We start from the raw sequence: 21064 nt of genomic DNA, 5'->3' as shown, positions 1-21064 counted from the left end.
GCTGCCACAGGAGTAATGGAGATAAAGCTGCAATAAAATTAAATCTTTAATGAATCAATTTGAATGAATAGGTTTTCATTATGAGCTGACCTTGGAACACAATATATTGTGCCGTCTCCTCATGGCTTGTAATGCCATTGCCTTCAAAAACAACATAAAGCAGAGATGAAACTTGCAAGAGTTTTGGAGTTCACCATTCTATTCCTGTAATTTGCAGTTCTGGATCTAATGTTTAAGTGCAAGAGAGGTTGTCAATTTAAGGTAGTCCACAAAGCTGTTAGGATCTGTTTGTCTGCATAGCTCTCAGTTGGTGGGAAAAAAATGTAACTACTTGAAGGAAAAATGTCTTTGTATGAATTGAAAATACTACCTATCCTGCCCTGAAATGTACCTTATCTCAAAAATTGTTATCTGCAAGTTGTCCCTTCATTTTTAGAGAAAGAACAAATGGTACACAATCTGACCTCATAACCGCTGGGGAAATCCCTCTGCAAAATGTACACCAAGAGGCATGTTGTTCTGTGTAGTTATTCTTGTTCTTTGGAGTTACTGTTAAACCCATCTCTGAAAATAGCATTTGGGAATGAATGATCAATGGCGGCACAGTGGTTAGCACTGCTGCCTCACAGTTCCACGGACCGGGGTTCAATTCAGGCCTCGGGCGACTGTCTGTGTGGAGTTTGCACTTCCTCCCCGTGTCTGCATGGGTTTCCTCCGGGTGCACTGGGTTCCTTCCACGGTCCAAAGATATGCAGGTTAAGTGGATTGGCTATGCTAAATTGCCCCTTACTGTCCAAAAGATCAGGTGAGGTTACGGGGACGGGGTGGAGGCGTGGGCTTAAGAAGGGTGCTCTTTCTGACAGTAGGTGCAGGCTTGATGGGCTGAATGGCCTCCTTCTGCACTGTAAATTCTATGAAGTGCTAAAGTTGGACTTGTCAATTCCCCTACAATCCCTAAACTGCACTTTTGAGAAAAATAGTGAAAATATAGCTCCACGTATGTCGATCTTAATAGTAAGAAGTCTTACAACACCAGGTTAAAGTCCAACAAGTTTGTTTCGATGTCACTAGCTTTCGGAGCGCTGCTCCTTCCTCAGGAGCCTCCTTCCTTCATCTGAGGAAGGAGCAGCGCTCCGAAAGCTAGTGACATCGAAACAAACTTGTTGGACTTTAACCTGGTGTTGTAAGACTTCTTACTGTGCTCACCCCAGTCCAACGCCGGCATCTCCACATCATGGATCTTAATAGTGTGAATCCACGGAAATGGTAAATGTGAAGCACAGTAATGTATTAGTGGCACATTTTACATTGCAGAATTACTTTAGGGAGGAGTACCAAGGCACCAGATTCATGCCAGATGTATAAACTGTGCTGATGCATTGTGGGGCCAGGCAGCTATACACAAGGAAGCTGAAGTCACTGTTCCCAATAAGCTGGTTGCCAAATCTCCCCCAATGATGTATCCCAAAACTGCTTTGCTGGCCTGTTAAGGCTGCATTCACACACACTCTGGTGACCAGGGAATATTGGTGCTTTCAGTGGCTAGCTTAGTACTGTGGGGACATTGCTACATCCAGAGGAAATCAAATAATTTATTTGTGTATTTTATTTAACATTAGGAAGCAAGAGTATTTTCTCCTTTGCAACTTAGTTGGACTATAATGTTTTATTGTACAATCACTGCTCAGAATGCTTTTTTCGTTCAAATCCCCAGTTTTCTCTCTTTCTCCCCCGCCCTACAAACTATTTTAAGTCTCAATTTTGTAGTTAGAAGTTATAAACTCTGCTTTTTATTATTCATTGCTCAGCTGATCTGAGTCTGTGGAATTGAAATATAACGCCACTTTCCTGCTGAATCACTTTGGGCATTCCTTAGAAATCTAATAGAGCTTTTTATTTTAACTATTTATCCTATTAAATATCAATTTCATTGTATAATTGCTAGTGGTTTTCCGTGGCAATTTTAAGTACCCTTTCATCATTTGAATTTGTGTTCTTACACGTATGCACCGAAGTTCCAATTCTGCTTACTTTTTTACGTGTCAGGCAAATTTGATACCGAACTGCAATCCGAAATTGCCGGTCTTTTGGGTTTATTTTTAAATTAAGGACCTTGTTCGGTCTTTGTTCCCACATCTTCCCTTGGCTCGGGTTCATTCTTCTTCGCCCTAATTTGTTTTCTGTGATAACGGCTCATTTCTAAATGCAAGGTGTTGGATAAACTCACCTTTTTAAAATCTCTGCTGTCTGCTATGAGGATTTGTCCTTCACCTTGTTTCTTGGTTTTAAATTTGATGTGCCAGCATTTTTTTTCCAACCTTCAGCCCTTTCCCTTTTTGTTCTTTTTAAAAAAATAGTTTACATGAAAATATGTTCTTTAACTTGTAAATGCACCTTCCACTGCAGACAGCTGTATTTATAGATGGGACCATACTTGATTGCCTTGCTTTGTGTTTAGTGGGAGCTTCACATTGTGAATTAGAAATGGCTGCTAGGCATAACTGTAAAATTGCTGCTGATCACCCTTCAGTTTCTGGAATTCTTTTTCAGCTGGCTTTGATAGCTGTAGCATGTTCCTGTTACTAATGTCCACCTGCTTTGTGAATCGGTTCACTCTCTATCTCTCTATCTGGCACTAGCTAGTGGAGAAGCAGCAGTACGAATGGAAGATATTTAGAATCCGCTGTGGGTGCCCTTGTGACATCGCTCAGCTGTACTGAGCACATCTGACATGCCAAACTAGGTGGAGGAATGGAAGGGGAAGGTTTTTGCTTGGTTGGCACTAAGCTGTTTATCAGGAATACAGGTGTGTAGCTGCTTCTCACTGAGCTGCATGCTCCCCCCTCGAGTGTCGTATAGCAAGAATTACTTTCTCTGTTGAACATGCTGCATCTGAAAGTTTACCTGCATGAGCAGTCATTTTGCTTCCTCATATTCTAATGCCTTGGTACTTCAAATGTGTCAGTTCAGAATGGAATTAGCTCAGTCCGTTCTTACAAGATTTGCTACGCAAGTGTTCCAAAGCATCGTGTCCGGCTGACTTCATAGCTTTTGTACAGGGCCATAGCAAAAAAGGTGACCGAAATATATCCTGAATTGTATGTAACCAAAAAAATATATTGCATAGATAATGGCCGGCAGTGCCGCATGATCTTCAAGCTAGTGTTTGTCCTCAGCTGAGCACTTTGGTTATTTGGGTGACAGATGAGAGTTTTGATGTACCAATTCTCCCTTCATTTATTTTTTAAAATTGGTGCTCTGGGATGACATGTTGGTGCTGTTTCGAGGTGGATACATCCAACCAGGGTGCTCAGTTCAGTTGGTACTAAGCAGATACTGCAAGTTATTTTAAATTATAATGATATTGTGAGCTGTTGAGAAATGGCACTTTTATTAGGGGCATAATAACACAAGTAGCCCAGTTAGCCCCTTGAGCTTGTTCCACCATTCAGTGAGATCATGGTTTTTCCATGACCTAACTCTATAATGCCTTTTCCCCCATATCTCTTGATGCCTTTGATTAACAAAAATCTAACAATCTGTTTTTATAGAAGAAATTTCCAAACTTCTACTGCCCTCGCATGAAGAAAATGTTTCCGATTTTCACTGCGAAACAATCCGGGACACTAATGTTTATACTATGCCTTAGACACCCCAACTGATAGAAATAATTTATTTCGATCTACCAGTGCATCCCCTTAATATCTTGACAATTTAAATCAAATCGCCCTTTAGCCGTTCAAATTCCAGGGAGATAACCATAGTTTGGGAAATCTCTCCTCACAACCTAACCCGTAGGCTCCAGGTATCATTGTGGTAAATCAATGCCGCACTCCCTAAGGTTGGTGCCTTGTACTGTGCACACTGCTCCAAGTGTCGCCGAACCAGGCCTTTGCATGATTGCAACATGATTTCTACTCCCTAACTGGAGAGTTACCTGATTTGTATTCTAGTCCTCCAGATACAAAAACCTTTTTAGTGGTTGGGACCCCCCAAACCTCTTTGGATCTCCACAGGCGTTGCTCTATTTAGAAAGTAACCTGTTCTGCCCTGTTTAGGTGCAAAGTGGATGACCTTCCATTTGCCAACATTGAAATCCATTTTCCACAGTTTTGCTCATTCACTGTAATCTGTAAGTATCTTGTTGTAATGTTATGTTTCCATCTACACACTGCCTTTTGTCAAGCTACCGATATAACTGCTGTTGAGCTATGTGCAGGTTGTAACTCCAGTAAGAGTTATGGTACCATTGATAGATAGCCTCAGTCAGTAAGGTGTATTATGGAAACTGCTTCAATGTACTCCTATGTGTTAACACCACAATAAGAGTCCACAGGAGAAAGCTGTACGAGGAGCACTTGTACTTTCAGACTTTAATTCTCCTTTCCCTTTTCTCAGTAGTGAACCAGCTTGGGGGAATGGTGCATCAAAGGTAAGTAACAGATTGTTGTAATTATTGCGCATCTATCTATAGTATGTATGCAAGTATTTTTATACAATTTTAAGTTTCCCCAGAGCAATTGGTACCAGACGCTAAAAGTAGACATCATTTTAGAAGCCTTTTTTTCTTGGACATGATCCCATGCTTTCGTCTCACGTGGTTCCATTAGGAAATGTGTGAATGTCATGACAATATAATGATTTATGCATAATTAACCGTAGGCTCTCAATTTACAAACAAAACTGGCTTACAAATGTACTGCAAATGTTTATATTGCTTTGCCGCACAGCTTCTATTAGTTAGATGTATGGTTATGGAAGTCCCGTCTCCAGTTCAAAAAAGTGGACTGTAACTATACGTTTTGAGATTAACCAGTCACTTTGCTTAAAATTGCTGCTCCTTTTGTTGTGATTAAAACGTGGAAGTAACCTTTAATCATGTAATTTTGGCCCAATTGTGGGGCTCAATATCCAGTTCCTTAGGTTTTATTATTACAATGTGATTGAAAACCGGGGTATTCCATTCTGTTCTTGTAAGCTGCATCTTTTAATATTCTTCTTTCAGGACTATAATGTCTGAAGAGTATAAAGTGCCTGATAAAATGGTTGGATTCAGTAAGTATGAAACATTTGGAAAATATGTGTGGTTTAAATTGCAGGTTTTTAACAAAAACGCAGCAAATGACATTTAAACACTTGTACAAAATGTTGTTTGGGAGAAGCATTAATTATTATAATCTCAGGATGTCAGATCGATATTTTTGCACATCTTCGCAATTAGAATCTCTGGATCTATGTTGTAGAGTTGCCTGTTTTGAATGTTTTTTAAAAATTAGAAGCAGAATGGTTTGCTTTTATTTCAACAGTGCAAATTGGCTTGGAATTTGGTTACCACAAATTAGTTGCATGAAAGAAGAATTATTTTGAAGTTCAACAATAGCCTGATCATTACATGATGCATAAAGCGGCTGAAGATCAAATCTGATTTCACACTTTAGTTTTGCCTGCATGGCAAGTTTTTGACCTCAGCTGGTTTCTGTTTAGGACGTCGGGTAGAGGTGTGAAAGGTGCATGAGAAGACTACAGAAAGTAATCTTTCACTGGAGAGTTACCTGATTTGTGGTTTTTTTTCTGGTGAGGGCGGCATGGACTGGTTGGGCCGAAGGGCCTGTTTCCATGCTGTAAACTTCTATGATTCTAGGTAACAGAGGGCTGATCGTAATGCTGTTGATGTATTGCACATGAACTTCCAAAAGACTTGATAAGATACTGCACAACAGACTTGTTAGCACGGTAGCATTGTGGATAGCACAATTGCTTCACAGCTCCAGGGTCCCAGGTTCGATCCCGGCTTGGGTCTCTGTCTGTGCGGAGTCTGCACATCCTCCCTGTGTGTGTGTGGATTTCCTCCGGTTTCCTCCCACAGTCCAAAGATGTGCAGGTTAGGTGGATTGGCCATGATAAATTGCCCTTAGTGTCCAATATTGCCCTTAGTGTTGGGTGGGGTTACTGGGTTATGGGGATAGGGTGGAGGTGTTAACATTGGGTAGGGTGCTCTTTCCAAGGGCTGGTGCAGACTTGAATGGCCTCCTTCTGCACTGTAAATTCTATGTAAGCAAAGTTATAGCTCATAGGTTAAAAGGATGGATATAAAATTGGCTCAGGCAAAGTGACAGGAAACAGTAATGTTGACGGCTGGTTTTCAAACTGGAGGAAGGTTTATATTAGAGTTCCCCAGGAATCAGTGTTCGGGCCACTACTCTTTCTGATGTATAGTAATGATCTAGATCTTGGTTTACAGGGCACAATGTCAACATCTGAGGATCATGCGCTATTGGATAGCAAAGAATGGTTTTGATCCATTGACCTCTGGGTTCCGCTGTGCCACTCTGCACCTACACTTGAGGATCATAAGGAACTTGGATATATTGTGAACTGAGGAGGATAATGTAAAACTTCAAAAGGGCATAGGCAGATTGCTGGAGATGGGCAGATATGTGGCAAATGAAACTTCGTGCATAGAAGTGTGAAGTGAACACCAGTATAAAGCAGGGCAGGAGCAGGGGGGCATGTGTCTATGTGCACAAATTATTGAAGGTGGCAGGACAAGCTGAGAACGTGATTAATAGACTGTATAGCAGCGTATGGCATCCTGGGCCTTATCAATTGGGGAATAGAGCGCAAAAGCAACGCAGTCATGTGGGAACCTGTATAAAATACAGGTTCTGCCTCAACTGGGTATTGCTTCCAGTTCTCGGCTCCATACTGAGGCAGGATGTGAAGGCATTAGAGTGGATGCAGAAAAGGTTCATTAAAATGGTTCCCGGGTGAGGAACTTCTTTTAAGTAGAAAGATTGGGGAAGTTGGGACTCTTGGAGAATAGAAAGTTGAGAGGAGATTTGACAGAGGTATTCAAAATTTATGAGGGGTCTGGACAGAGTACATAGGGAGAAAGTACTCCCATTGGTGGAATGTTCGAGAACCCGAGGGAATTGGTTTAAGCTAATTGGCCAAAGAAGCAATGGAGTCACGAGGAAAACCTTCACGCACTGAATGGTTAGGATCTGCAATGTGCTGCCTGAGTGTGTGGCGGAGGCAGGATCAACTAGGCTTTCAAAAGGGAATTGAACCATTATCTGAAAATGAAAACTATTGCAAGGCCATGGGGAAAATGCAGGGAAGTAACACCAAGTGAATTATTCCTTCCGATTGCCAGCACCGATATAGTGGGCTCAATAGCCTCCTACGCTGTAACCATTCTGATTCAGGTTGGTGTTGTATACCATGTGATGAAAGAAGTCAATCTAGCGATTCTGTGACTTGTGCACGAAAGGAATGAAAATAAAAATGTCCAGGTCTTTTATTCCCTGTGTCTTGCCTCCTGCCCTATTGATTTCTTCACATTGAACCAAATAGAGATGTTCGTCTAATAGGAGTGAATGTCACATTTGGTTGTCCTTGAGCCCATAGAGGCTATATATCGGGCAATATTTGTACAAGCTAGCAATAGATTGCCTGCTTCGATTTCCTGTTAGGGGAGAAGCTTTTAAATGGATTGCAAAAACTTTGCATAAATCTACAGGATCATCACATTTAGTAAGTTGTACAGTAGATGGTTTGGTTGACAATGTGCCTGTTTTGCCTGCATAAATTGCAATTCCAAATTGAATGGAATCCACATGCATGTATCTGATTAGTGTTTCATTTATCTCAATTAGTGCTAGAGAGGATCTTGGATGATATGGGGGTTGAACACACACAGGTCTTGCCTCACCTGAGGTGTGGCGATCCTCGGGTTAAACCGTCACAAGTCAGCTCTCCCCTCAAAGGGGAAAACAGCCAATGGTCATCTGGGACTATGGCAACTCTGCCTTGCTGTTTATCCGCCGGGGATTCCGATTTATAACGGTTGCAGTAAAAATAAGTGAAGGTCTAAATACTATCAGAGGGGTTCAGCAGTAAGGTTATGGGAGGAGGCATAGACTTGGCAGATAAACAGAGAAGCAGATTGGCGCCTGTGTTGGTGGGAAGAAAGCTATGTCCTCGTATTCATAAAAAATCCCCCTTGACCGTTGTAACATACTTTCCACGAGTAAAGCGGAGTATAAGTCAAATTGAGTCTGAAGCTTTAGCCTGTCTGCCTATATATAACTCAAGAGTGGGGATAATGGAATATTAACAGTCTATTTCCAGAATTCAATCCACCAATTTTTGTTTTAATTTTCTTTAAAATTATAATATCTATAACACAGTTTTGATCCCCTTCAAAAGTAAGATGGTGGTGTCTAGATTGGAAAGGGACGAAAGAATTGAAGTAATAAATTTATTGTCCCTGTTCGGAGTGTAGACATTCGCTGAAACTATAGGGGTTTGAGAGAGTGCACCGCTAACGATTGTACAATGTCCTCCAGGATCTGAGATTGCATTTGAGGGGGAGAACTGTATTCTTTTGTTAATCAAACTTGGCCAACGCCCTAGTTTTGCCATTAAAATTTGAATGAAACACCTGGCCAACCTATGTTTTGCATAATCTGGTGTGATCATTAACATGGAGGTGTGTCTCCTGAAGGAATGCTACATCAGTGTTGAGACTCTTGATAAAAGAAAATTACTGTGGATGTTGGAATCTGAAACGAAAGAGAAAATGCTGGAAAATCGCAGAAAAGAGCTAACGTTTAACAAAAGGCCACCTGGACTTAAAGCGTTAGCTCTTTTCTCTCCCTACAGATGCTGCCAGACCTGCTGAAATTGACTGGCCGAGAGATTAAAACGTTCCAAAGTGAGACTCTTGAGATGTGAAAACACTTTGGAACGTTTTAATCCCTATGCCAGTCAATCCCCAAACATATTGCGTAACCACCCTGACCGCCTAAGATAGTCGTGCGTATAGGCAGACTTTACTAACGGGTCAGTAAATTTAATGAAAAAGAAAGCAAGACCAAGAGGATCCATTACCCAAAAAGGCCAAATACAAGAAGGTATTTGGTTACTGCCGACATGAAATTCCAACCCCCCCCCCCCCCCCCAAAATCTCCAGAACAGTCACTGCACTCCCAAACCACTAGAACAAAAACTAAACGGAGTGATAAAACCATAAATCAAATCTTAAATTCGCCATTATAGACAAGATGGCCAGCAGGGCTTGCATCTTAGCTAGCATCTGGTGACTGTACAGCCTCGGTAATGGAGAGTGCCCCTGACGTTATGTAATAAGCCACTGAAAAGTTGCTTGTTGCAATCGCCTAATAAGAGCTCTAATGCAGTCAAACATGCCCTTAATTTAAAAATAAATAAATTTAGTTCCCAATTATTTTTTTTCCCAATTAAGGGGCAATTTAGCGTGGCCAATCCACCTAACCTGCACATCTTTGGATTGTGGGGGTGAGACCCACGCAGACACGAGGAAAATGTGCAAAAGCCACATGGACAGTGACCCGGGATCGATCCCAGGTCCTCCGTGCCGTGACGCAGCAGTGCTAACCACGGCGCCACCATGCCACCCTTCCATGCCCTTAATTTTGAGCACAATAAATGGCCAATACAGACAATCAAGCACATAACACCCAAAACGACAGCAAAACTTATCAACCTCCTGGCTAGTTTGGTGATACAACTAGGCTATATCTGACATTTCGCCTTAATTCACGGTAGCCAAATATCTTGACCACAACTGAAAGAATCAGCCAAGATGCCCTCGTGGAAACGGGGATAATGAAGCATTAAATTGCCATGAAAATATAACCCTTAAAGGTCTGATGCTGACATTCCCCATAGCCGGAGTAAGAACCAAGATGAGAACCTGGACTGTAGATCCACGTTCAACAGAATCACCTGTAATGACCCCAAGTGTAAAACACAATGGCCAGATATTGAAAAGGCAGTTTCCAATTATTACTCCAATAAAATTCACCGAGTCATCAATAATCAGCCCGTCGGGAATTAAATATGCACCGCTGAAGGCAAGAATCTGAATTGTCTAGTGTGTCAATGAAACTATCTTCTCTGTTAAATGTGATGCCGAGACGGGTGGGTTGAATCAAACTGAAGCTTATTCCTTTCTTGTACTGTGTGAGTTTGATGTTGTTAAAAGCTGAAAGAATCAGCCAAGATCCCCTCGTGGAAACGGGAATAATGAAGCATTAAATTGCCATGAAAATATAACCTTGCCAGGTCTGCACTCCTATTCGAGTAGATCCTGATTGGGTGGCCTTGGTAACTGGCATCACTGTGTTCCCTTGCCCACTGAAACATTAGCACCTTATCTTTGTAGCGATGAAACCGTACTACAACACCTCGTGGGGGTTGCCAGGGCGAGGTTTCAGCTGAAGGGTACGGTGGGCTCAGTCTAACAACGGGGAATTACAGAGAGTTTCCTCGCCCACCACCTTATTTGAATAATTCCAAAGTAAACTGTGCTGGGACTAGGCCCTCAGTCCCCTCTGGTAGACCAACAATGCGTAAGTTTTGTTGGTTCAACCAGTTTTTCAGGTCATCAACTTTGACCCACAACGACACGCTCTCCTTAATCGCCGCAGTCAACCTGGACTTCAGTGTTCAGATGCTGTCGCTGTGAACCGAAAGGGCCATCTGGATGTTGGGAAGGGTGTTGGCGTGGGAATCAACTGCTAAATGAATGGTGTCGAGGGAGGACCAAATAGGATCCAGTGACTTTTCCAATGAATCTTTCCGCTTCAGAGCCAAACATTGTCTGGATTTGTCAATCTCAAGTGTTCAGAATTTCGATCAGCTTCAGTTAAAAGCATTGGCATCTTTTTTTTCAAATTTTTTTTAAAAGAGTACCCAATTTTATTTTTTCCAATTGAGGGGCAATTTAGCGTGGCCGATCCACCTACCCTGCACATCTTTATGCGTTTTGGGGGTAAGATCCACGCAGACATGGGGAGAATGTGCAAACTCCACACGGACAGTGACCTAGGGCCGAGATCGTACCTGGGCCATCAGTGCCGTGAGGCAGCAGTGCTAACCACTGCTCCACTCTGCCACCCGAAAAGCGTTGCTATCTTAACTGTACCCGCCTCGGCAGTCGCGTCTTTATTATTCGATTTATATATTAAAAAAAAAATCTTGCCCCCTTTCCAGCCTGTAAATTTTAAATTCTTGGGCATATTTAAATAAACTTTTTATCTGAATGCTTGAGTTCATTCTATACTCTGCTGTATTGAAAAGAAATTTGTTTTAAAAAAAAAAAAAAAAAAAAAATCATCAGGATAAACACCACATATTTCCTCTAGATCGCTCAACCAGAAATCCTCTTCAATTGGTGAGATGTTACTTTTGTTGTCGCACCCAAGAATCGATGAAGTCTCAGCTTGGGGTGCAGTGCGGTTTGAATATTCTTTTCCGGGATGTCAACTAGAATCCCCCAGTTTAAATCCAACCATATTACTGCTGAGATGCTTGTTTAAATATTACTTGAATGTATTAGACATAACTTTTCATTGTTCCTCACAGATGACTATTCCAATGCTCAATATATTTTGCATTAAATGCTCCTTGTAGGTATACCCATGTCATTTTTAGGCGGGTCGTATTCAAATAAATCCAGTTTATATAGACTAGAATGGGGGTTAATTTCTCTTTAAGGTAGTGTTGATATTCCTGTCGTTCTATTGACTCCAATTTTGACACTTTCTCTTTTCAGTAATTGGCAGGGGAGGAGAACAAATATCTCGGATACAGATGGAATCTGGCTGCAAAATTCAGATTGCACCTGGTAAGCACTTGTCTGCCGAGGTTAGGTTAAATTGTCTTCAGTTTCTGGTCTAATTGTACGTTCATACATCTTACAAAAGTCTCTTAATTGTGATGTACTCCTGCTATCATTATTGCCGAGGTTGATGTGAAATTTTGACACTGTTCTGGCGTGACAAATATATCTTAACATCTTCAGTAATAACACTGTGATATCAGGATTTCTCATTTCCTGTGAGCTAACTTTTCTTTTTGCACCCCTGCAAGATAGTGGAGGTCTCCCAGAAAGATCCTGCACATTGACGGGCTCCCCTGAGAACATAGAGTAAGTGTTGACTGTCGTCTTCAATTCTCCTGAGTGAATGTTTTGACACATTAAGCTCCTGGGCCATCTGTTGCATAATTTGGATTTTCATGCCCCATCTTGCGTTTTTGCATCTAGTTTCCACAAATGTTCTTACCTTGCCTATCATCAACCCCTCCCACATCCAAGGCTCTGGGATGCTGAGATTAATCATAGCACATCTACCTGCAACCCCTTTGACGCCCTTGAATCTGCAACTTAATTCTATGTGGCAAAATGTTGAGTGTTACGTTTTACCCATTGAGGACAAGGGAGTCACCAAATTATATTTATCCAAGACCCATTGGCTGAGGCCCATAACCAACTCTGCCTGCTCACTTGCCCAAAGCTGTTGGAGCACTATTTTGGCAGCTGCATTCTTTCATCATTCTGTCATAGCACAGCTGCCTTCCAGCGCCAGTGACCCGGGTTCGATTCCATCCTTGGGTGACTGGAGTTTGCACGTTCTCGTCGTGTCTGCGTGGGTTTCCCCTCCGGATGTTACAATTTCCTCCCACAGTCCCAAGATGTGTGTAGGTTAGGTAAATTGGCCGTGCTAAGTTGCCCGTTGGTGTCCAAAAATGTACAAGTTAGGTGGGGTTATGGGGATAGGGTGGGGGAGTGGACCTAGGTAGGGTGCTTTTTCAGAGGATCGGTGCAGACTCGATAGGCCGAATGGCCTCCTGCATTATGTGGATTCGATGTCCAGTGTCAAAAAGGAGAACTTGAATTTCACTTTAAACTAGCAGAACCTTTGTACAAAATTGATTTAGATGCTGCTTTGGTTGACCCCACAGGATTGAAACAGGCAAGATAAGATTGTTGTATCTACTTTTTCACATGAATGTGCATAGCTAGCTGCATTTGGGTGATGATTAACCAAATATAAATAGAAGGGACAAAAGTTGTCTGACGGCTGAACTGCCAAGTCTTGCATGGTCTGCAGTTTGGGTTTGAGACCTGACAGATCATGGTCTGCCTCCAAAGACCTCTGCACTAGGAAAGAGGGTTATTATTGCTAACAATGGAGTAAGGGAAATGAGACATAAAACTGTGGCGTGACTTAGTGAAGACTTTGAAATAATTTTAGCAGAGTTTTTTTAATGATTTAATTTTTTTTGTGTCATATAATTGTGCTGATATGCCTTTTACCACATTAATATAACCATGACCATTTCGCGTATTCGCGCTAACAGCAATGAAATGAAAATCGCTTATTGTCACGAGAAAGCTTCAATGAAGTTACTGTGAAAAGCCCCTAGTCACCACATTCCGGCACCTGTTCGGGGAGGCTGGTACGGGAATTGAACCGTGCTGCTGGCCTGCCTTGGTCTGCTTTAAAAGCCAGCGATTTAGCCCAGTGAGCTAAACCAGCCCCTGCTATCCTTGCCTGTGGCTTGTAATACTTTGATCTAGATGTTTCGGAACAGCATTTCCCTTTTATCAGACCCGTCCTCTGCCAACTATGCATTTGAGTCATTGTTAAAAGAGGCATGAGAATTGTGGTCTTCTCTTGTTCATTCCGTCCCCTTTCAAAGTATCAGCCAGCGCCAGTTTCTGCTTGATGTCCCCACCTGTCGGGAAAGATGCATTGAGGGATTTGAGCTGTAAATCCATGTCCTACATGACAGCACAGTAGAGTGCTGTGTTTTGAAACCCCAAACTTGGGATATTAAGCTCATGAAACTATTTGCCGAAAATGGACTGAATTTTTCTGGAACCAAAGTAATTAACAAACTCTTCAAAATTTTGGCGAATTGAAACCTTCAACCTGCTAACAGAATGAAATGATCACAGCGAAGGGTTGCATCAGTCTGACAGTAACATTCCTGTGAAGTATTTTGTTGAATTTAATTTAATTCAGCCATGCAAAATTGTTTGAATTGTATAGTTCTGTGCTTTCAAGACTGGCTTGACTGATCACCATGATGTGCTGGTTTATTAATCAGAGAAGCGAAAAGACTCCTAGGGCAGATTGTGGATCGGTGTCGGAACGGACCCGGCTTTCATAATGACATTGATAGCTGCAACAGTGCTATACAGGAAATCCAAATCCCAGCCAACAAAGTGGGTCTCGTCATTGGCAAAGGAGGAGAAACCATTAAACAACTGCAGGTAAGAGAAGCCCGTGACAATGTGGTGGAGTCACCTTTGCCTCACATTTTCAATTGCTGCCAATGTTTTCTGTGACCTCAATATCTGAAAACTTATTGGACCCAGCAGCTTACTGGTCCGACTTTCCTGTACTGTGTCTGGGCATTCTGGATAGACTGATACATTCCGACCTGCTGTCCTGAATTCATCTGCACTGGACAAGTAGAGTCCATTCCGTAATATAAGCGCAAAATGCTGGAAATCCAAAATAAAACTAGAAAATACTGGGGAAACGCATCAGGTCTGGCAGCACTTGTGAAGAGAGAAGCAGAGTTAATGTTTCGAGTCCTGATGACTCTTCAATGCTGTGACCAAAGTTGCTTCAGTGCATTGATACTGATGTGTTAACAGAAAGTTAAATGATACTAATTTATTAATTTTCAATGTTCTAAATTCAAATCGCTTTAATTAGTGTTAACCCTGTAACTTCTGGTATTTTACCAGTAATATGTTCAAGTATTCTTTGAACTCTGCCTATGTTTGGTGGACCATTTACCACCTGGTTTTTAATAGTTCACGTGTAAAAAATGTGGAAAGTTCATGTTAACAGGATCCATGTTAGTTGGTGAAGTCAAAACTAAGACTGACTTTCCTTGCTGAAAACGTTTATTAACTTGTTCGATGCCAAAAATCCTCATTTCCACCCAGTGTCTCAGCTATCCTTTATTTGTATACGTTCAAATAACCATTACCTGTTTCCAGTAACAATGTAATTGAATTTTAAAAATGGAACACAGTAATTGATAAGACATTGACAGGATTAAAGAGTATATAGACACACTGGGGATTGTTCATAAAACATTTGCTAGGATAATTCCAGAACTGATTCCACTGATTCCTGTAACAGCCTCCCCGAACAGGCGCTGAAATGTGGCGACTAGAGGCTTTTCACAGTGACTTCATTTGAAGCCTACTTGTGACAAGTGATTTTCATTTCATTTTCATTTTTCACTTGCGGGGTAGAGATGGTCATTATATTTCAATAAGAAATTCAGGCATACTTCTTTACCCAGAGTGGTGAGAATGTGGACTTGCTACTGCAAGGAGTAGTTGAGATGACACTCTAAGCAGCATTTAAGGTGTTAATAGATTTCCTTTGAGCAGAGGAGACTGAGGTCATGATTGAGATGTATAAAATTCTGAGGGGCATAGATAGAGTAGACAGGAAGAAATCTTTCCCCTTGGTGGAGGGATCAATGACCGTGGGGTAATATTTAAGGTATGGGGCAGGAGGTTTAGAGGGGATGTGAGGAGAGGAAAAACATTTCCACCCAGTGGGTGGTAGGTGCCTGGATCTCACTGCCTGAAAGGGTGGTGGAGGCAGAGAACCTACGAAGTATGGATGTGCACTTGTGATGCCAAGGCATACAAGGCTATGGACCAAGTTCTGGAAACTGGGATCAGAATAGTTAGGTGGGGGTTCTCGACTGGTGCAGACGCGATAGGCCAAGAGGCCTTTCCTGTGCTGTGGCCCTCTATGGCTGGGCCAAATGAATGTTCTAATTGATTGCTAGAGTGTTAGTGCCTAGATGTCAGATCATGATCCTTTTCTCTTTTTCAGGAGAGAACAGGTGTAAAAATGATAATGATTCAGGATGGACCACTTGTCACAGGTGCAGACAAACCACTGCGGATTACAGGAGATCCTTACAGAGTACAGGTGTGTTGACCTCTATCCCTCGTTTAGATGAGTAGCACATAATTTCTGTGTAATTTATCCCAGTGCACCTCTATATGTCCATGAAAATTGTCTTTACCTAATTTGACACTTTTGTGCTGGGTGTTTAGGGGCACAATGGCTTAGTTTCCATCGATAGCCAGTGCCATTTTGAACTTGGTCACCATCTCACCATGTCAGTGCTGACTTTGCTTTTCACTTTGCAAAATGGGAAACTGCAAATCTCGTACCAAGATTCTGGGAGAGTAGGCACAATTTCTGCCGTGTCAGGCTGGGATGATCAAAACTGCAGAGCCTCAAAATCTGAACTTGGTCGAGAATGGTGGGCCTAGGTTGATCAGCAGCTGAAAAAAATAGCTTGATGTGTTGGCATTAATAGGATGTCCTTTACATTTTTTACTCCCAAACCAAGGAAACGAGTGTAAATTATTTTGCATGGAACTTTCCCTCATTCTGCTCATTTTCGCCCCCCCCCCCCCCCAAATTTGCGCCTTTGTACATGCATATTAGAGGCTGATACATTTCCGTACATGCAGGCACAAAAGTCCTCTGGCATACAGAGAGATATGTTGCAAGTCCCCTTCCATTAATCAACCTGGTACGGCTGCAGATGCATAGACCAAATAGGTTGTTTCCCTAGTGTAACATGGCTGTGCGCTCGTACTTTTCCCATGCACGAATCACTCGTCTAATCCCACTTTTCCTCTCTCCTTCCATTTGCCTTTAAATCCTCTTATTTTCAAGCAACCATCCAAATAAGGGGAGGCGGTGGCATAGTGGTATTGTCACTGGAATAGTAAATCAGAGACCCAGAGTAATGCTCTAGGGATCAAGATTTCAATCCCACCTCTGCAGGTGGTGAAATTTGGATTCAATAAAAATCTGGAATTAAAAGTCTAATGATGACCATGAAACCATCGTCGATTATCATAAAAAGCCATCTGCTTCACTAATGTCCTTTAGGGAAGGAAATCTGCTGTCCTTACCCTGTCTGTCCTACATGTGATTCCAGACTTGCAGCAATGTGGTTGACCCTTAACTGCCCCCTCAAGGGCAATTAGGGATGGGCAATAAATGCTGCCCCCGTCCCATGAGCGAATTTATATAAAAAAATAAAAAATAAAAATAAAAATATTCTCCTGTAAAAGAATGAACTGATTCTATTTGAACAATGTCTTGTGGCATGCAATTTTTCATTCTAACTATCCTCTGAAGAAATTACAGGTCGAATATCCTGTATCTGTACATCCAAACATGTCCCAAAACTGACATTTTCTTGAAAGGTTTTGCAGTTATATTGATTTACTAACATACAAATTAATATATTACCTGTGATTAATATATTACCTGTGTAAAGGTGTTAACAGGTAAAAAGTCACATGTGAGTGTTGGCAAATGGAGAAACAACCTCATTTGTAGGCCATGGCTAGCTTAGGCTCTATTATGACCCCGGAGCAGACCCCAACAGCTAGTTGGATACTGGACAGAAACCCCAATATTTTACTTGAATTTTGTAAAATTGTGAGGAAAGAATACTTCGTCCCAGGGGTGATTTCGTGCAAAAAGTGAGATTTGGGGCGAGTTTCTGGTGCGGCATCCCATCGGGATTCTCCATTTCACTGGCTGGTCAATGGAGTTTCCCATTGTGGGGCAGCCCCATGCCGTCAACATGGGCTACCGGCAAAATGAAGAATCCCGACAGCGGAGAATCTTTGTTAACTAAACTGCTAAAGAGAAGAAGCTAGTCTGTTCACAAATGGATGCAAAACTGAACCTCCAGAAATTGCTTCAGTCCCTGACTCCTCCCATTAATGACATCATCTTACTAAGCTGAACATAACGTATCTAATTATCTACACCCCAGGGAACCCTCCTTGTAAATATAAGTCCATGACCCAAACTTTTACGATGCTTTAATTGCACCCCTGTCTTCAAACCAGGATTTTTGAAAACATGACTGCAGCATTCATATACATGCAGTATATGAATATACATGGAACAGAATCATAGAATCCCTGAAGTGCAGGAGGTCATTCTGCCCATCTGGTCTGCGCCACCACTCCAAAAGCGCATCCTACCTAGGCCCACGCCTCCACCCTATTCCCATAACCCAGTAGCCCCACCAAAGATATTTGAACACTAAGGGGGAATTTAGCATGGTTAATCCACCTAATCTGCACATCTTTGGAGCACCCGGAGGAAACCCACGCAGACACGAGGCGAGCATGCAAACTCCACACAGTCACCCAAGGTCGGAATCGAACCTGGGTCCCTGGTGCTGTGAGGCTGCAGTGCTAACCACTCTGCCAGGGTGCTTTTAAGGGTTTTTTTTGCGCTTTTAAGGGCTTTTAACCCTTACTGCACCAAATACATATAATACAATATATCTGAACTACCTCCCTTCATCACAGCTAATGTAATGTAAGTAGGCCATTATATATACAGTAGATTTGCAAACTGGAAATATCTGAATACGAAAACTCCAGCAGTCCTGCGAGTTTGGATAAAGGATACTTTACTGTATTTCTTTTCTTTCCTTTAATTATTTATATAACCTTAAATTTCTGCCCTTTTACAGTCTCACCAACCTGTGGAAGCAATCTCTCATTGCCTTACCAACATTCTGAAGACCTTGAAATCTGGTCGATCCCTTCTAGTGCAAAAGACCTAATATCTAGTCTTTATTCAAAGATGCAATCCTTCATTCTCAATTGGGTGTGACAAACTGTACAATACTGTAGTTGCAGCCTTGCTAAGGTCTTGTAGCAGTTCATTGGTTCCGAGCATTTATTCACTCCTGTAGATTAACAAAAACAGACATTTTGTTTACCTTTTTCCTGGCCTGATATGCTTGTGCTGACCATGTCAATGACCTATGTATGGATGTGCAGAGGTTCCGCCACTCAGTTTAAAATCTCAACCATTTCAGTAGTGCATTCCTTCCAAAATGTATTAATTCACATTTCTCTGATCATAGTTTGAGCAGACAGTCACCATGGATTTACAAAAGAAAAATCTTACTTGACAAATGTATTAGCGCTGCGTGGATCTAACTGGTAGTGTAAATAAAGGACTGCCAATAGATGTAGTATACTTGGATTTCCTAAGGACGTTTGATAAGATGCTGACAAAAGTTTATGCAAGATAAGGGATTATGAAGTTTGGCATAATATGTTAGCATGAGTGGAGATTTGGTTAATGAGGAGCATAGAATAGAATCCCTACAGTGCAAAAGGAGGACATTCGACCCATTGAGTCTGCACTGATCCACTCTGCCCTATACTTGTAACCCCCATAGCCTAACCTGCACTTCCCTGGACACAGGGTCAATTTAGCATGGCCAATCCACCTAATCTGTACATTTTTGGGCTGTGGGAGGAAACCCACGCAGACACTGGGAGAGCATACAAACTCCACACAGTCACCCAAGGTCAGAATTGAACCCGGGTCCCTGGTGCTGTGAGGCAGCAGTGTGCCACCCAAAAGAGTCGGGATAAAGAGGACAGTTTCAAGTTGGCGGACTGTAACTAGTGGAGTGCTGCAAAGATCAGAGCCTTGGGCCTCCGCTATTTACAATCTTATGTCAATGACTGGTTAAAAAAAAAGCTGAGAATAGTGCATCCAAGTTTTCTGTCGATACAGAGCTAGGTGGAAATTTAAGCTGAGGACGCAGGTTGCAAAAACATGGGCAGGTTTAATGAATGGGCAGTAAAGTGACAGATGGAGCATAATGTGGGGATGTGCAAGGTTATTCATTTTGATAGTAAGATTAGGAAAACTGCTTTAAAAGCCATGAAACTTCTCAATGTTCAGGGGTATTTGGATGTAATAATCTTTTATTAGTGTTAACAGTAGGCTTACATTAACACAGCAATGAAGTTGCTGTGAAAATCCCCCAGTTGCCACACTCTTTGGGTTCACTGAGGGAGAATTCAGAATGTCCAATTTACCTAATAAGCACATCTTTCGGGTCTTGTGGGAGGAAACCGGAGCACCCGGAGGAAACCTACGCAGACATGGCGAGAATGTGTAGACTCAGCAGAGACAGTGACCCAAGCTAGAAATCTAACCCGGGTCCCTGGTGCTGTAGAGCAACAGTGCTAACCACTGTGCTCTCATACAAGCAATCAAAGTTAACATGCAAATACAGCAGCAGTTAGGAAGGCGAATAGCATATTGGCCTTTATTGAAAGAGCATTGGAGTGCAAGAATAAGGAGGTTTTGCTACAAAAAAAATGGGATTTTTGTACTGGAGTACTGTTGTGCAGTTTTGGCCTCCATATCAAATGAAGGATATGCTTGACCTGCAAGGTTCATGCGATTGATCCCAGGGATGAGAAGTAAATTGGACCTATTCTCGATGGAGTTCAGAAGAATGAAAGGTGATCTCATTGAAACATCCAAGATCCTGAAGTGGCTTCACGGGGTAGACACAGACTGCTTCCTTCGGCTGGTGAATCTAGGACATGGGGGCGCAGTCTCGGGATGGGAATCACTCATTTGGAACTGAGATGAGGGGAGTTTTCTTCACTCAAAAGGTTGTGAATGTTTGGAATTCTCTATCCCAGAAGACTGTGGATGGTCTTTCGTTGAATATACTTGAGCTGAGGTAGACATTTTTGGTATGTCAGGGAATCAAATATGAGGAATGGACATGAAAGTGAGTTGAGGCAAAAGATCCATAATCGTACTTCATGATAGAACAGGCTAATGTGGGGGTGAAATATGGTCTGCATCTGCTCTCATTTCTTTTGTTCTCTACATTTAATACATCTGCCATTTGATTTGGTCTTTTTTGCCTCTATGTCCGGCTGTATTCAAATCCTACTTATAGTTTATGATGCCAACATTTTTGGTTGTCATCATCAAATTTCACTATTCCTTCAACTCCATAATTCATGTATGTATATAGAAATGACTGACCTCAAAATAGACTGCTCACTCTATCGTTTTAGTCATGAGACTACTATTTCCAACTAGTCTTTGCATTCTCCTTTCCAGTGATCTTGACTCGCTAGACATTTGAGTTAGGAATGGCATTCAGCTCATCTTTCATCAGAAAGACCTAAATTCTTCTTTATAAGACCCAGATGTCTGTTAAATTACTCTAAAGCCTTTGCCATCAGTGTTCTATCCAGGAATCCGTTGGATACATTATTTACTGTGTGTGAAGAACCACCTCTGATTCCAGTCCAAAGCTTGTTTTATATTAATTTGAACTGGTGTCTCGCTCAGAA

General features: G+C 41.9%; 1 protein-coding gene across 6 annotated transcripts in view; it reads left to right on the top strand.

Annotated features, from left to right (window-relative positions):
- Positions 1 to 21064, top strand: part of fubp3 (far upstream element (FUSE) binding protein 3) — a 109279-nt gene that overhangs the window by 33222 nt on the left and 54993 nt on the right. For 5 of the 6 annotated variants that reach the window (XM_072488675.1, XM_072488673.1, XM_072488670.1 and 2 more), the window contains exons 3-8: positions 4399 to 4432; positions 5006 to 5055; positions 11603 to 11674; positions 11920 to 11977; positions 13945 to 14110; positions 15711 to 15809. In XM_072488675.1, the coding sequence (XP_072344776.1) occupies positions 4399 to 4432; positions 5006 to 5055; positions 11603 to 11674; positions 11920 to 11977; positions 13945 to 14110; positions 15711 to 15809 (479 nt within the window). The remainder of the gene's footprint in view (positions 1 to 4398; positions 4433 to 5005; positions 5056 to 11602; positions 11675 to 11919; positions 11978 to 13944; positions 14111 to 15710; positions 15810 to 21064) is intronic. The other variant, XM_072488671.1, reaches the window with a different exon arrangement.

The sequence above is a fragment of the Scyliorhinus torazame genome, chromosome 22 (genome assembly GCF_047496885.1).
Source record: "Scyliorhinus torazame isolate Kashiwa2021f chromosome 22, sScyTor2.1, whole genome shotgun sequence".
Classification (NCBI taxonomy): Eukaryota; Metazoa; Chordata; class Chondrichthyes; order Carcharhiniformes; family Scyliorhinidae; genus Scyliorhinus; species Scyliorhinus torazame.
The sequence above is the reverse complement of the archived record's forward strand: the minus strand, read 5'-3'. Positions and strand labels throughout refer to the sequence as shown.